This window comes from Pithys albifrons, chromosome 3 (genome assembly GCF_047495875.1).
Source record: "Pithys albifrons albifrons isolate INPA30051 chromosome 3, PitAlb_v1, whole genome shotgun sequence".
NCBI lineage: Eukaryota > Metazoa > Chordata > Aves > Passeriformes > Thamnophilidae > Pithys > Pithys albifrons.
Genome location: NC_092460.1, coordinates 101,495,365 through 101,509,076, shown reverse-complemented (window position 1 = coordinate 101,509,076; position 13,712 = coordinate 101,495,365). Strand labels below are relative to the sequence as shown.

Below are 13,712 nucleotides of genomic sequence, written 5' to 3'. Positions count from 1 at the left end.
GGTTTCAGGGATGTATGGAGCCATGGGAGGATGAAGGCAGGGATGAACATATGGACAAAGGTGTGGATGGAGGTAGCAGTAGGTGGTGACACACCCCGAGGGACACACAGACACAGGCACAGATGCACACAGGGACACAGACACAGAGACACAGATGGGAGAGAAGGAAGAAAGAGGGAGAAGTCAGAGCTGGAATGGCTGAGAGGTGTCTCCGTCCCCATGGCTCGAGGAGGAGGAGGAGGATGGAGGATGAAGGAGGAGAGAAAGAGGAAGAGGAGGAGGAAGGCCAGTCATACCTGGGATTTTGAGGTTGAGGTCACAGGTGCTGCCCACGGTGGCAATGGAAGGTGCCTGCCGCCGGCGCGTGATGCTCTCCTTTATCCGGCCCTCACCTGTCACCTTCACTGTGAAGGGGCTCCCTGCAGGGGAAGGTCACCTCAGAGACCTGTCACTCCCATGGGTCCCAGTGCCCTGCCCTGCACCCCTGCACCTCTCCTTGGCCCCTGGCCCCACCTGGGACATGTTTGTCAGCAAACTTGATGTTGATGATGTAGTTGCCGGGCTCGGTGGGGCAGTAGGTGACCTTGCAGGTGCCGTCCTCCACGTCCTCGCAGTTGATGTCCACCTTGCTGGGGCCCTCAATGGACAGGCCCAGCCCACCATAGCCTGGGCAACCACAAGGACACACTCAGAGGTGCCCCATGGCAGCTGTCCCTGTCCTTGCCATAGACATGCCATTGCCACCACCCCATCCCAGCCACCACCCCATCCTGGCCATGGCCATGTCATGGCCACCACAGCACCACTCTCTCAGTTGTATCGTGGCCACAACCAGCACTCCCTCCTGGCCATGGTCACACCATGATCATAACCATGGCCACCACCTCATCCTGTGCTGGCCATACCCATGGCATGGCCTTAGCCATCTCCCACTTGGGCGTTGGCCATGCCACCACCATGGTCACCACCTCATCCTGACCAAGGTCACGCCATGGCCACCACCCCATCCTGTGCTGGCTGCAGCTGTGTCATGGCTTTGGCTCTCAAATCATCCTGGCTATGGCCACACCACCACCATAGCCACCACCCAACCCCAGCCCCAGTGACCATCCTGCCTTGGCCATGACCATGGCTACCATCCCTTCCTGGCCCTACATGGCCTTGGCCAGCACCTCATATGGCCATGGCACACCACAGCTATAACCATGGCCGCCACTCCATCCTGGGGTGGCCAAAACCAATACATGGTCATGGCCAACATCCCACCCTGGTTGTAGCCACTCCACCACCTCATCCTGGCCCTGGTCCTGGCCATGGCCACCACCTCCCCCTGGCCAACTGCCCCCATGGCCTCACCAGCGCTGCGTGTGTCCACGATGAACTCAGCCACCTCAAAGGTGTGGCCCTCCAGCAGCCCCTGGCCCCACACCTTGACCCGGCCAGCGTCGCCGATCTCCGACTGCCCCACCAGGATCTTGAAGGGGCTGTTGGTGACATGCTGCCCACTCTTCCGCACGCTCACCACGTGCTCGCCCACCTCCTTAGGCGTGAATGAGATGCCTGAGGGGACACCACGGTCACACACCACCATCAACCCATGGCCACCACCACCAGCCCCTGGCCACCTCCATCAGTCTCTCATCATCATCCACATTCCCTGACTGTGGCCGACAATCCCTGATGCCACAGGGCCACTCATCCCTGTGACTCCACAGCTCCACTGTCCCTTGTCTCGCCAAGTCCCCAAGTCCCACATCCCCCTCTCATGAGCCCATGTCCCAGTTTTCCCACACCCATGTCCCTGTGTCCCTGTGTCCCCATGGTGTCTCCGTGTCCTCACGCACCGATGTGGCGGTTGGGCAGCCTCTTGAGCAGGCAGGGCTCCTCATTTCCGGAGGGTGCACGGATGGTGGCTGCCAGCAGGCTCAAGTCTGTCTCCGCAATCTTCAGTGACACATCAGTTGAGGTGCCCACATTGAGCTGTGACGTGCGCATGGAATCATCCCCTGCAAGATGCCATCAGAGGGAACATCAGCCCAGGGTGGAGGACAGGATGGAGTGGGTCCCAAAGGTCATGGGATGGTGTCCCCAAAGCCTCACAAGTCCCCCATGGAGAGGGTCCTCAGAGTTGGGGGTTGCCCAGAGATGTGTGAATAGTCCTCAGATCCATGGATAGGGACCCCAAAAGGTCCACATGGCCATGTGATGTGGTCCCGAAAGCTCCATGAGGTCCCCAAGGCCATGGGATGGAGGATCCTGGTGGCCAGGGATGGACAAGGGACACTCCATGGGTCCTGAAGCCCATGGGAAAAGGGTTCGCATGATCCCAGAGGTGTCCCCATGACCACACCACGGTCCCCATGACCACACAGGCTCCCCCATGGTCATGTGAAGGCTCCAAGGACCCCCATGAGCCCCCCAGATGCTGCTGTCTCCCCCATCTCACCGGTGATCTTGGCAGTGAAGGGGCTGCCTGGGATGTGTTTGTCGTCGAAGCGCACGATGATGCTGTAGTCGCCAGGGGCCGTTGGCAGGTAGGACACAGTGCATGTCCCGTCCTTGTTGTCCTGGCAGGTGATCTCTGCCTTGGAGGGACCTTCCACTGCCAGCGACAGCCCACCTGGGGGTGCAGGAAGTGTCAGGAGTCACCAGGGGTCTCCAGCCCCTCCGGGTGGCACAGGGAGGTCCCCATGACCATCCCAGTCCCTCTTGGCCACTACTCACCCTCACCGGCATCCTTGGTGACAATGGTGAAGGTGCAGGGCTTGTTGACCATCCCATGGCTCAGCCCTGGCCCGTAGGCACTGACATGGCGCGGGTTGATGGCGTCCACATAGAACTGGAGGGGGCTCCCTTGGGACATGGGCAACAATGGTCAGAGGCCCCACAGGGACACCCCAAACCAAGGGTGACAAACCAAGGACCCCAAAGGGGCACCCCACAGGGACACCCTACACCATAGTGGGCGCCCAACTCATAGTTGTGCAGCCAGGGACCCAACAAGGATGCCCTGACCCACCGGTGCCCAACTGGGGCATGGTGGTATCAATCTTCCTCTGCCACCTCCCACTGCCCCCTGTGCCCGGCAGTGGCCCCAGTGGCTGGTGGCTCACCGGGGATGTGGTTGCCATCGTAGCGGATGTCCATCTCGTGCAGCCCCTTCTCAGAGGGGGCGTAGTGCACTGTCACTGTCCCGTCCTTGTTGTCGGTGATGTTGGGCCGTGCCGTCTTCCCCGAGGGCATCCGCACCTCCCCTGGGGGCACCGTGTCAGCAGGGGCACCAAGGGTGGGGCTGATGCCTCCCTGTCCCCCTGACCCGCTCTGTACCTGTGATCTCACCCTTCTGCACCGTGAAGGGGATGACAAGGTTGAAGGGCCGGAGGTTCTCAGCGGTGGCCGGGGGCTCATCTGTGGCCTGATTGCGGAGCAGAGAGGAGAATAAGAACTGCATGGTGGGCTCCCAGACCCGGGGTAGCCATAATGGGGGGTCAGAACCTCTACGGTGGGCTCCCAATCCCAGACTGACCCTCACAGCCTCTAAACCCTACAGCACCCACCATGACCTCAGCCCCACAGAGCCCACCATGACCCTGGCCTCATGGCACCCACTGTAGTCACCCAACTCTATAGTGCCCACCTCATCACAGCCTCCCAACTCTTTCAGCTCAATAATGGCCATCATGGTCCTGACACTGCCCCACAGTGCCCACCATGGTCCTGCAATTCCATGACTCCCATGATAGTCACCCAACTCCATGGTGCCTATTGTGCTCTTGTTATTCCTCGCTGACCAACTCTCTGCCCCTTGATGTCCACCATAACCCCAATCCTCTGTCCATTGCTGCCCACCATGATGTTCCATCCCCACCACAGTCTCCCTACTCCATGGCATCACCCTGGGCTCCAAAGTCTCTGTCCCATGGTGCCCATTGTGCCCTCAACTCTGCTCCCTGGATCCACCACAGTCTCCCAACCCCATGGCCCCCTCTCTCCCCCATGCCCCACGGTGCTCTCCCTAATCCATGCCAGAGGTCTTCCAAACTGCCCCATGGTGCCCAGCACATCCCCTCAGAGTCATGGAGCCTCCCTTGGTCCCCCACCCACCAGGACGTGGAAGGGGCTGTTAGGGACGTGCTCCCCTCCAAAGCGGATGGTGATGACGTATTTGCCAGGCTCTGGCGCAGTGTAGAAGATGTCAAAGGTGCCATCGTGGTTCTCCACCACATCCACGTCCAGCTCAGCGCCATCAGGCGTTGACACCTTGCAGGTGACCTTGCCCTGTCCCGCCGCCTTCGCGTCCACCGTGATCACTGTCTCCTCCCCAATCTGGATTGTGGGGCCCAAGCAGGTGCCTGTGGGGAATGGTGAGGTCAGGGCCTTGGGGGGACCCCAAATCTACCCCTAACTACCCCTCCAGCCCCCCAACTGCCCCCCCGGCGCCACTTACCCAGTCCATGGCCCCCAATGGATACTGCAAGAGAGACCAGGGAGAGCGGTGAGAAGGGGTTGGGGGGCTGGTCGGGGGGCCGGGGGGGCCGAGGGGGCCGGGGGCTTCCGGGGGGGCCAGCACGTCCTGTCCTGGGGGCACTCGCTCATCCCCACTGTGCCATGGGGCAGGGCTGGGGGGCGGTCGGGGGTGCTGGGGGCAGCAGTGGGGCAGGTGGGGGTGCTGGCGGGCAGTGGTGGGGTGCTGGGGGGCAGCAGTGGGGCGGGGGGGGTGCTGGGGGGCAGCAGTGGGGCAGGTGGGGGTGCTGAGGGGCAGCAGTGGGGCAGGTGGGGGTGCTGGGGGCAGTGAGGGCGTGCTGGGGAGCAGCAGTGAGGTGGCAGAGGGCAAGGCAGGGGTGTCTGGGGTGGGGTGGGTGCTGTGGGGCATCAAGGGAACACTGTGGGTCAGCATGTGGATGCCGTGGGGTAGGAGGGGGTGCCATGGGGCAGCATGAGGATACCGTGGGTCAGTGAGGGATGCAGTAGGTCAGCAAAAGGACACCGCAGGGCAGTGAGGGGGTGCCATGAGGCAGCAAAGGGACACTGTGGGGCAGTGAGGGGGTGCTGTGGGGCAGTGACGGGATGCTCATGGGGCAGCAAGGGAATGGCATGGATCAGCATGAGGACACTGTGGGGCAGCCCCACCTGTGACGAGGCACTTGCTGGCATCGCCGGCGGGCACGGCAAGGACGCGGAAGGGCGACGCGGGGATCTCGTCTCCCCCGTACTTGACGGTGCTGGTGTAGCGCCCTGGCACGTCAGGCACGTAGGACACCGTGTAGGTGCCGTCCCCGTTGTCCCGGATCGACGCCTTCTTGGGCTGCCCCTCAGGGTCCTGTGGACAACCCCCTTCAGTGCCCTGTGCTGGGAGACCCTGGCGGGCTCAACACCCCGGCATGTGAGGGAATGGGCACCCCATGTCTAGTCCTGGCACTGACCAGGATCGGCATCATAAGCAGCCCCTCACCCACTCCCTGTGCCCGCCACATTCCCCCCCTGCACTGCCCAGAATCTGCACCATAAACAGCCCCTCGCCCACTCCCTGTGCCCGCCACAATTCCCCCCTGCACTGACCAGGATCTGCACAGTGAGGAGCCCCTCGCCAGCATCACGGGCGTCGATGGTGAACTCCACAGGGAGGCTGGCAGGGATCCCCCCTGCGCTCAGCCCAGGGCCGCTTGCCCGCACCTTGCTGGCATCGTGGGTTGGCAGTGCTGTCACCTTGAAGGGGCTGAGGGGGCAGGGGGACAGGGGTGAGCCAGGACCCCAGGCTGAGTGAAGGTCCTGTGTCCCCCCATACACTCCAGGTGGGCTCTCACCTGCGCGGCACCTCCTGCCCTCCGTACTTCACGGCCACGGTGTAGGGCCCGTCGGTGGCCGGGGTGTAGGTGACCTTGTGGGTGCCATCACCATTGTCTCGGACCTCCAGTGGCTCAGGCAGCCCTGTAGGGCAGCAGGACATTTGGGGTGGGGATATGTGAGGCAAGAGATGTGTGGGGCAGGTAACATGGGAGGTGTAGAGCAACATGTGGGGCAGGACATCCCTGGGCAGGGAACTCCCATGGGGCAGGACATCCTATGAGAAGGGCATCTGTGGGGCTGGACAGCCTATGGATCAGAACACCCATGGGGAGGACACCCTATGAACAGGTACACTATGGGGCAGGACACCCTATGGAACATGGGGTCGGACAACCCATGAGGCAGCACATCTATGAGGCAGAACTTCCCAAGGAGCAGGACATCTGCAGGATAGGGTTAGGACACCCCAGGAGGCAGGGTCCCCGTGTCCCCACGTACCAGCAGGCCCCAGCAGCGTCACCTCGAGGGCCGCGCGCCCCGCGGCGCTGACGTCCACAGTGAAGGTCTGGGGCAGCCGTGCACGGACAGTGGGGCCCAGCCCCGGCCCCGAGCACGTCACCTTCGAGGGGTCCACAGCATCCCGCACCCGCACCCGGAACGGGCTCCCTGCATGCAGAGGGAGTCAGTGCATGGGGGGGCGGTGTGGGAATGGGGTAGGGTGGGCATGCGGATGGCATGGCCATTAGGTCAGTGTAGGCATTGTGTCAGTGTGGGGATGGGGTCATCACGAAGATGAGGTCAGCAAGAAGGCGAGGTCAATACGGCCCTAGGGTCAACATATCCCTGGGCTCAATGTGGTCATGGGGACAGCATGGCTGTAGGGTTGGCATGTCCATCATGGGCATGGGCACAGTGTAGGGCTTATGAGGTTGCCATAGGGCCAACACATCCATAGGGTCAACATGGTTACATGTTCAAAATGGGAATGGGGACAGCATAACCAGAGGGTCAACATGGCCGTGGGGTCAATATGTCCATGGAGTCAACGTGGCCATGGGGTCAATGTGAGCCACGGGTTCAACATGTCCATGAGCCATGGGAACAGTGACTGCATGACCAGGGGATCAGCATGGGGAAGGGCTCAGTATGGGCATGGGCACAGTGTGGGTCACCATGGGCATGGGGTCAGAATGGGAACAAGGACAGCATGGCCATGGAAACAGTGTGGGCAAGGGCTCTGAGGGGGTCAGTGTGTCCATGGGTCAGTGTGGCTGTAGGGTCAGCGTGGCCATGGGGATACCCAAGCCATGGCCATGGGGACAGCAGAGCCAGGGCACAGCTTGAGTATGAGGCTACCACAGTGCCACCACAGCATGGCGTTGGGGCCAACGGATGCCCACCAGGACCCCTCTCCCCCTCCTGCCTGTTCCCATGTTCCTCCGCACCAGGGATGGGGTGGCCACCGAAGGTGATGTTGACGTCGTAGTCGCCGGGTGTGAAGGGGACGTACTCCACGGCGCAGCTCCCGTCCTTGTTGTCCTTGCAGGACATCTTGGCCTCTGAGGGCCCCTCAATGGCCAGGCCAAGCCCGCCGGTGCCTGCACCCCTGGGGGCACACCAACACTCAGGAGGTGACACGGGCACAGTGGGGCCGTGAGGGACAACAGGAGTGGTGGGGAGATGAAGGTGACATGGTGGCAGTGGGAGGGAGGTGCCACCTCTGTGACAAGGGGACGGGGGTGCCATGCTGGTGGCAGGGAGCTGGAGGTGACATGGTGGTGACGACGACATGGAGGTGACACACTGGTGGCAAGGGCTGGAGGTGGAACACCAATGGCAGAGGGTGGAGATGCCACATTGGTGACAGAGGTGGCACCTCCATGGCAGGGGATGGTGATGCAGCTTTGGTGACTTGGGATGGAGGTGGCACATCCGCAGGAGGGGATGGAGATGGTGGGTTGGTGGCCTGGGTTGGGGGTGACATCTCTGGGGGAGTGTCTGTGGGTGTGGGGTGGTGGCAGGGTGGGAGTTGGGGGGCTCAGGATCGGTGCCCACCTGGTCTCCACAGTGAAGCAGTTGGCTGTGCCCACCAGGCCACCCTCCAGGCCGGGGCCGTGTGCCCGCACACGTGTGGGGTCACAGCCCTCAGCCACCCCCACGCGGAAGGGGCTCTTGGGGACTGCCACGTCATCATATGTCACCTCCACTCGGTGCAGCCCTGCAACAAGGACAGTCACACACTGCCCACACCAGGTATGTGGGGGGGCTCAAGGAGAAGCTTGGGGCTCTCAGGGGATTTGGGGGTCACTAGATGGGATTTTGGGGCATCTTGAGGGGTTAGGGAAATTTGGGGTTCCCAGGACAGGGTTTGGGTGGAGGTTGGGGATCCCTTGATGGAGTTTGAGGGGGTTCTTAAGGGGTTTTGTGGGGGTCTTGGGGAATTTAGGAGTCCCTGGGTGGGATTTGGAGGGTCTCGGAGCCTTCAGGGATCCCTTGTAGGGGTTCCTGAATGAGGTTTTGGGGGGAGTTCGAGTGTCCCTGGTCAGGGTTTGGAGGGGCCTCTGGGGGTCTGGGGGGTCCTTGGTTCTGGGAGTTCAGAGGGGATTGAGGGGGTTCTCCACTTCAGTGTGGTTTGGGAAGGTCCCTCTCTCGGGGTCCCCCATGGAGGATGGAGGGTGCCTGGCCAGCGTGGGGTCCTGTGGAGGTGTTGGGGTCCTGTGGGGGGTGCAGAGTCCCTGGGGCATCTAAGGGTCCCTGAGGGTTCCCAGGTGGTGCTTGGGTTCCCTGGGGAGGTGTGGAAGTCCCTGGGGGTTTGGGAGTCCCCTGGGGGTGTCAGGGTTTCCTGAGGGGGTTTGGGGGTCCCCAGGGGTATTGTGTCTCACCCTCCTCGAAGGGCGTGTACTCCACGCGGTAGGTGCCGTCGCCGAGGTCGGTGACAAAGGTGTCGATGGGGGCTCCCGAGGGGTTCAGCACCCGTGCCCGGACATGGGGTCCCCCCGTGGGGGCCAGAGCCCGGGCATCCACCATGAACTCAGTGCCCACCTCTCGCAGCACTCCTGGGGGGCACAGAAAGGTCACAAGGGGCACAGAGCTCACCCAGGAGTCACTCTCTGCATCCCCTGAGCGGCCATGGCTCCCTTGGCACACACAGGGGACTCAGGGGGGTCCTGGCACACCCCCAGGACCCCCACCCCACACCACCTGCACTCCCAGTGTCCCCCCCACCCCGCCATGAGACAGGTGAGTGTGGGGGAAGCCACAGGGCTGTGTAGTAGCCACTGAGTAGTGATGGGGGTCAAGGGAGACGAGGGGGAGGTGTCTGTGGGGAGAAGATGCCCATGGGGTGCGCAGGAGACCACCCCATGAGAGGGAATACCCATGAGGAGGGGGTGTCCATGGGGTTGGGATGCCCATGAGTGGGGGTGTCCATGGAGAGGGGGTACCCACAGGGACATGGTGTCCATGGAGATGCCTATGAAGGGGAGACACCCATGGAGGGGAGATGGCTGTGGAGGGGAGATGGCCATGGTGGTATCCATGGGGACAAGGTGTTCACAGGGATGGGATGCCCTTGGGGAGAAGATCCTGATGGGGAGGAGATGGCTGTGGGGAGAAGATTGCTGTGGGGATATGTCCATGGGGAAGAGGTGCCCAAATGGATGGAGTGCCCGTGGGGAGGACATCCCCATGGGAAGGAGGTGCCCATAGGGAGCAGCCCCTATGTGGTTGCCCCTCACCTCGTGGCTCCACGCCTTTGCCGTAGACCTTGACGCTGCTGGTGTCGACAGCCGGGTCGACGGTGACGCGCACGGGACAGTTGGGGACCGGGAGGCCACCATAGTTGATGGTGATGGTGTAGGCGCCGGCGCAGGCCGGGGTGTAGGTGATGGCGTAGGTGCCATCACGATTGTTCTGCACCAGCACCTCCGCCTTGGTGCCAGCCTCAGAGCGGATCTCGATGGTGAGCTCGGCCTCGCCGGCCTGCGAGCAGTCCACGGAGAAGGCGGCCGCCTCACCCGCCCGGCCACGCTCCAGCCCCGGCCCCGACGCCGTCACCTTGGCCGGGTCGAAGGGCGCCGTGACCGCAGCCGTGAAGGGACTGCCTGGGATGTGGCGCCCAGCAAAGAGGATGTTGATGTGGTACTCGCCGGGGGCCGTGGGCAGGTAGGACACGGCGCAAGAGCCGTCCCCGTTGTCCTGGCACTCGATCTTGGCCTCGCAGGGCCCCTCCACCGTCAGCCCCAGCCCTCCACTGCCAGCTCCCTGCGTGGCGATGGAAAAGGGCGCCGGGACCCCCACACGACCGCCCTGCAGCCCCGGCCCCGAGGCCACCACCTGCAGGCAGAGGGACACATGGGGGTCACGGGGACATGCAGGGGCTGGGGAGGAAAGGGGACATGCAGAAGTCATGAGGGACATGGGGCTCAGGGTGGACACGTGGAGGTTGGGGGAGCAGAGGGGCATGTGGGAGTTGGGGGGGCACACATGGGCCAGGGGGCCAGAGGGACACGCAGGGGTCAGGACAGACACGCCTGTCACACAGGCCAGCTCACCTTGGAGGGGCCAGGGGGGACAGGGACACACACACAGACACCCCCCCAGTAGCACACACGTGTGCCAGCTCACCTTGGAGGGGTCGGGGGGCAGCAGTGCCTCCACAGGGAAGGGGCTGCCTGGCACTGGGTGCCCATCGTAGGTGACCTCGACACGGTGGGGCCCCTCCTCAGAGGGGGTGAAGCTGACGGGGTGGGGGCCCCCGGGGGGCGCGGGCCCCACCGTGCAGGGCACAGGACGGCGTGAGGGGCCTGTCACCTTCACCTCCAAGTGCCCCTGGCCTCCAGCACCCAGAGCCTCCACCTGGAACTCCTGCATCTGCCCCACCTCCGCCTCTGTGGGGGAATGGGGGTCAGGGGGGCACCCCGTGTCCAGGAGGGTCACACACAGACACCCAGGGTGCTCCCAGAGCTATGAGAAATCCTCACACCCAGATATTTCCCCCAGATGCTGGAGATGTGTCTGTCTGTGCCCCAGGGTCTGTCCCCTCCACCCAAGGGTGTGTTCTCCCATTTCCAGGCTGTTGTGCCTCCCACAGGGTGTGTAACCACTCCTTGCCATGCCCCCCACCCACTGGCATTCCCCATATACAGGGTGCCCCCATACCCGAAGTCCCCACCTTCGTGTGTCCCGCCCCCATGATGAATCCCACAGCCAAGGGTGCTCCCCACCACAGTGCTCCCCATACCCAGGGTGCCCTCCTAGGCTGACTCCTCACCAGGTACCTCCCACAGGGTCTGTCCCTTCAGCGTGCCCCCATGCCCAAATGTCCCCACCAGGGCCCCCCTCATGCTGTACCCCAGATCCAGAGTGCTCCCCCCTCCCAGTGCTCCCCCCAGTGACCCCCCATTGCCCCCACTCACTGCTGTTGAGCCCCTGCACCTTGACCTTGCCCAGCTGCAACGGGGGGGCCACGGTGACAGCGAAGGGGCTCTTGGGGATGGGATCTCCTCCATAGGTGACCACCACAGACAGGGGGCCCTGCAGGAACACCCTCACCTCAGGGTGCTGCTGGGGGACACCAGCACCCAGTGCAGGGACAGTTGGTGGGCACCCACGGGGAGTTCTGGGGGGCACCCATGGGGCTGGGGGGTCCCAAGGGGGTCCCAGAAGACAGGCAGCTGTGGGGCTGGGTGGGCTGGGAGTCACCTATGGATGCTAGAGGGGGCAAAATCCCATGGATGGGTGTCACCTGTTGGTCTGGGGATGTCCTGGGGTGACAGGTGCCCATGTGGGGTGCAGCTGCCCCAGGGGGTGCCCCCAGGAGTGGGATGTCCATGGGGATGGGGTGTTCATAGGGTTGGGATGGCCAAGGGATGAGCTCCTCATGGGGTGCCCAGGGAGGTGCCCCCATACCCTGGGCTGTCTGGGGAGGTGTCCTTGGAGGGACCCAGGGGCTGGGGTGTCAGTGAGGGGGCCCAGGGGCTGGGGTGTCAGTGAGGGGTGACCCATGGGTTGGGGTGTCCCTGTGTGCTGGGGAGTGCCCCCATGGGGTGCCCCTATGGGTTGGGGTGCCCAGATGGGTTGGGATGCCTCCATGGGTGACTCCACAGACCAGGTGCACCACCAGGTGCCTGCAGCACCCACCTGCTGCAGCGGGGTGTACTTGACAGTGTAGGAATAGTCGTGGTTGTCGATGACCTCAAAGTCGGCGACGGCAGGGCCAGGTCCCGTCCCCACGAACCTCACGTCCAGGGGGGCCTTCCCAGCCCCCCGTGTCTGCACACGGAAGTGGGTGGGGGTCCCCACCTCCACCCCTGCACCCATCATCAGTCACTGTGGGACCACCACACCCACGGGACCCACAGTCCCTGCCACACAGCCCCCAGAGTGGCTGGGGGTCCCCACCTTCACCCCTGCATTCATTGTCAGCCACTGCAGGAGCCCCGTGTCTGGGGTCCCAACCCCACAGCGCCCGAGCTCCCTCCCACCACCCCTGCACCCCATCATCAGTCACTGCAGCACCCACAGCATCGCAGTCCCTGCCCCACATCTCCCGTTCCCACCCCCTGCCCCACATCTCCCTCACCCGTGCGGCTCAGCCCGGGTCCCTCAGCCTTGACTTTGGTGGCATCGTGGGATGGGTCCACCTTGATGCGGAAGGGGCTGGAGGGAATTTCCTGGGGACAGAGACCAGGACACAGTGACACAGGAACACCATGGGGACAGAGCTCTAGCCTCACCTGGCCCCCGGGGGTGGAGAGCACCCCACAGAGATAGGGAATGGACCCCCGTGGGTGGGGGGCACCCCCAGCACCCTCACCTGGTTGGCAAAGAGCACCATGATGGTGTAGAGCCCCGCGCCCGGCGCTGTGTACTTGACCGTGAAGGTGTCGTTGTCATTCTTGATGATGTCGAAGTCAATGTCGGCCTCGAGCGGCCCCACCACCCCTGGGGCACACTTGATCCCAATGCTGACGTCACCTGTGGGGGGGCCAGGTCAGTGGCACCTGCTACCCTGGGGGGCACTGAGGAGGAGAACTGGGTACACAGGGAGGAGGAATGGACCAGGACTGGGGATGATGGATAAGGATTGGGGTCAATAGACCAAGACCAGGGCTGATGAACCAGATCAGAAATAATGGACCAGGGATGCAGGCCCGGGAATCCTGGACCAGGAACAGGGTCAATGGACCAGGAGCAGAGATTTAGGATCAGGGGTGGGACCAGGACCAAGATAAATGGATCAAGGAGAAAGGACCTCTGGTCCAGCAATGACAGAGCAGGACCAGTGACAATGGTCCAGGACCAGGGATGCTGGCCCAGGGGTGACACATGCAAGACCAGGGACACAGAACATGGGCCACATGCCCACAGAGGGGTCCCCAGGTACCCCCGCCATGGCACCCACCCTGCCCAGCCTCGCTGCAGTCCACAGTGAAGTAGGTGGGCTCGTTGGCCTTCAGGCCTGTCTTCTCCACGCCTGGCCCATGCACCTTCACCCTGCCGGGGTGGCTGCCCTCGCCCACGCTCACCTGTGGGCCCACAGTGTCAACTGCAGAGCAGGAGCACAGACCCCTCCCTGGCTGGCACCCCATGGGGCTGGGACCCCCAACTCCACCAGTGGCTTCCCAACCCATAATGCCATGGGACCCCCATCCCCACCCTTGGCATTCTTCTCCATCCCTACCCCCCCCACAAACTCCCACACCAATCCAGGAGACCCCCAACTCCACCCTAGCACTCTTAAAGGCCTGGTACCCCAATTCACACATCCAGCACGCCATGGGACCCCCATCCACATCATCCCATGGGCTCTCAGCCCCACGCTGGCTCCCTATTCCCATGGGACCCCTGTGCTCCACATCTGGCACCTCAACACCCTCCATGCCTGGCACCCCCTCCCTGCACCCTCTTGACCCTCCACAGAC

The 13,712-nt window shown here is 63.2% G+C and overlaps 1 protein-coding gene across 1 annotated transcript in view; it reads right to left on the bottom strand.

The window, feature by feature from the left end:
* FLNC (filamin C) overlaps positions 1–13,712 on the bottom strand; it is a 28,293-nt gene that overhangs the window by 6,025 nt on the left and 8,556 nt on the right. The window contains exons 15-38 of the mRNA XM_071552928.1: positions 13,193–13,316; positions 12,605–12,765; positions 12,371–12,461; positions 11,929–12,098; positions 11,205–11,322; positions 10,414–10,676; positions 9,525–10,122; positions 8,670–8,843; positions 7,843–8,005; positions 7,233–7,393; positions 6,286–6,453; positions 5,805–5,928; positions 5,560–5,716; positions 5,131–5,320; positions 4,448–4,471; positions 4,105–4,352; positions 3,328–3,415; positions 3,114–3,254; positions 2,725–2,853; positions 2,447–2,620; positions 1,845–2,006; positions 1,357–1,560; positions 514–666; positions 297–419 (exon numbers count right to left, since the gene is read on the bottom strand). Coding sequence (XP_071409029.1) covers positions 297–419; positions 514–666; positions 1,357–1,560; positions 1,845–2,006; positions 2,447–2,620; positions 2,725–2,853; positions 3,114–3,254; positions 3,328–3,415; positions 4,105–4,352; positions 4,448–4,471; positions 5,131–5,320; positions 5,560–5,716; positions 5,805–5,928; positions 6,286–6,453; positions 7,233–7,393; positions 7,843–8,005; positions 8,670–8,843; positions 9,525–10,122; positions 10,414–10,676; positions 11,205–11,322; positions 11,929–12,098; positions 12,371–12,461; positions 12,605–12,765; positions 13,193–13,316 — 4,108 coding nt within the window. The remainder of the gene's footprint in view (positions 1–296; positions 420–513; positions 667–1,356; positions 1,561–1,844; positions 2,007–2,446; positions 2,621–2,724; positions 2,854–3,113; positions 3,255–3,327; positions 3,416–4,104; positions 4,353–4,447; positions 4,472–5,130; positions 5,321–5,559; positions 5,717–5,804; positions 5,929–6,285; positions 6,454–7,232; positions 7,394–7,842; positions 8,006–8,669; positions 8,844–9,524; positions 10,123–10,413; positions 10,677–11,204; positions 11,323–11,928; positions 12,099–12,370; positions 12,462–12,604; positions 12,766–13,192; positions 13,317–13,712) is intronic.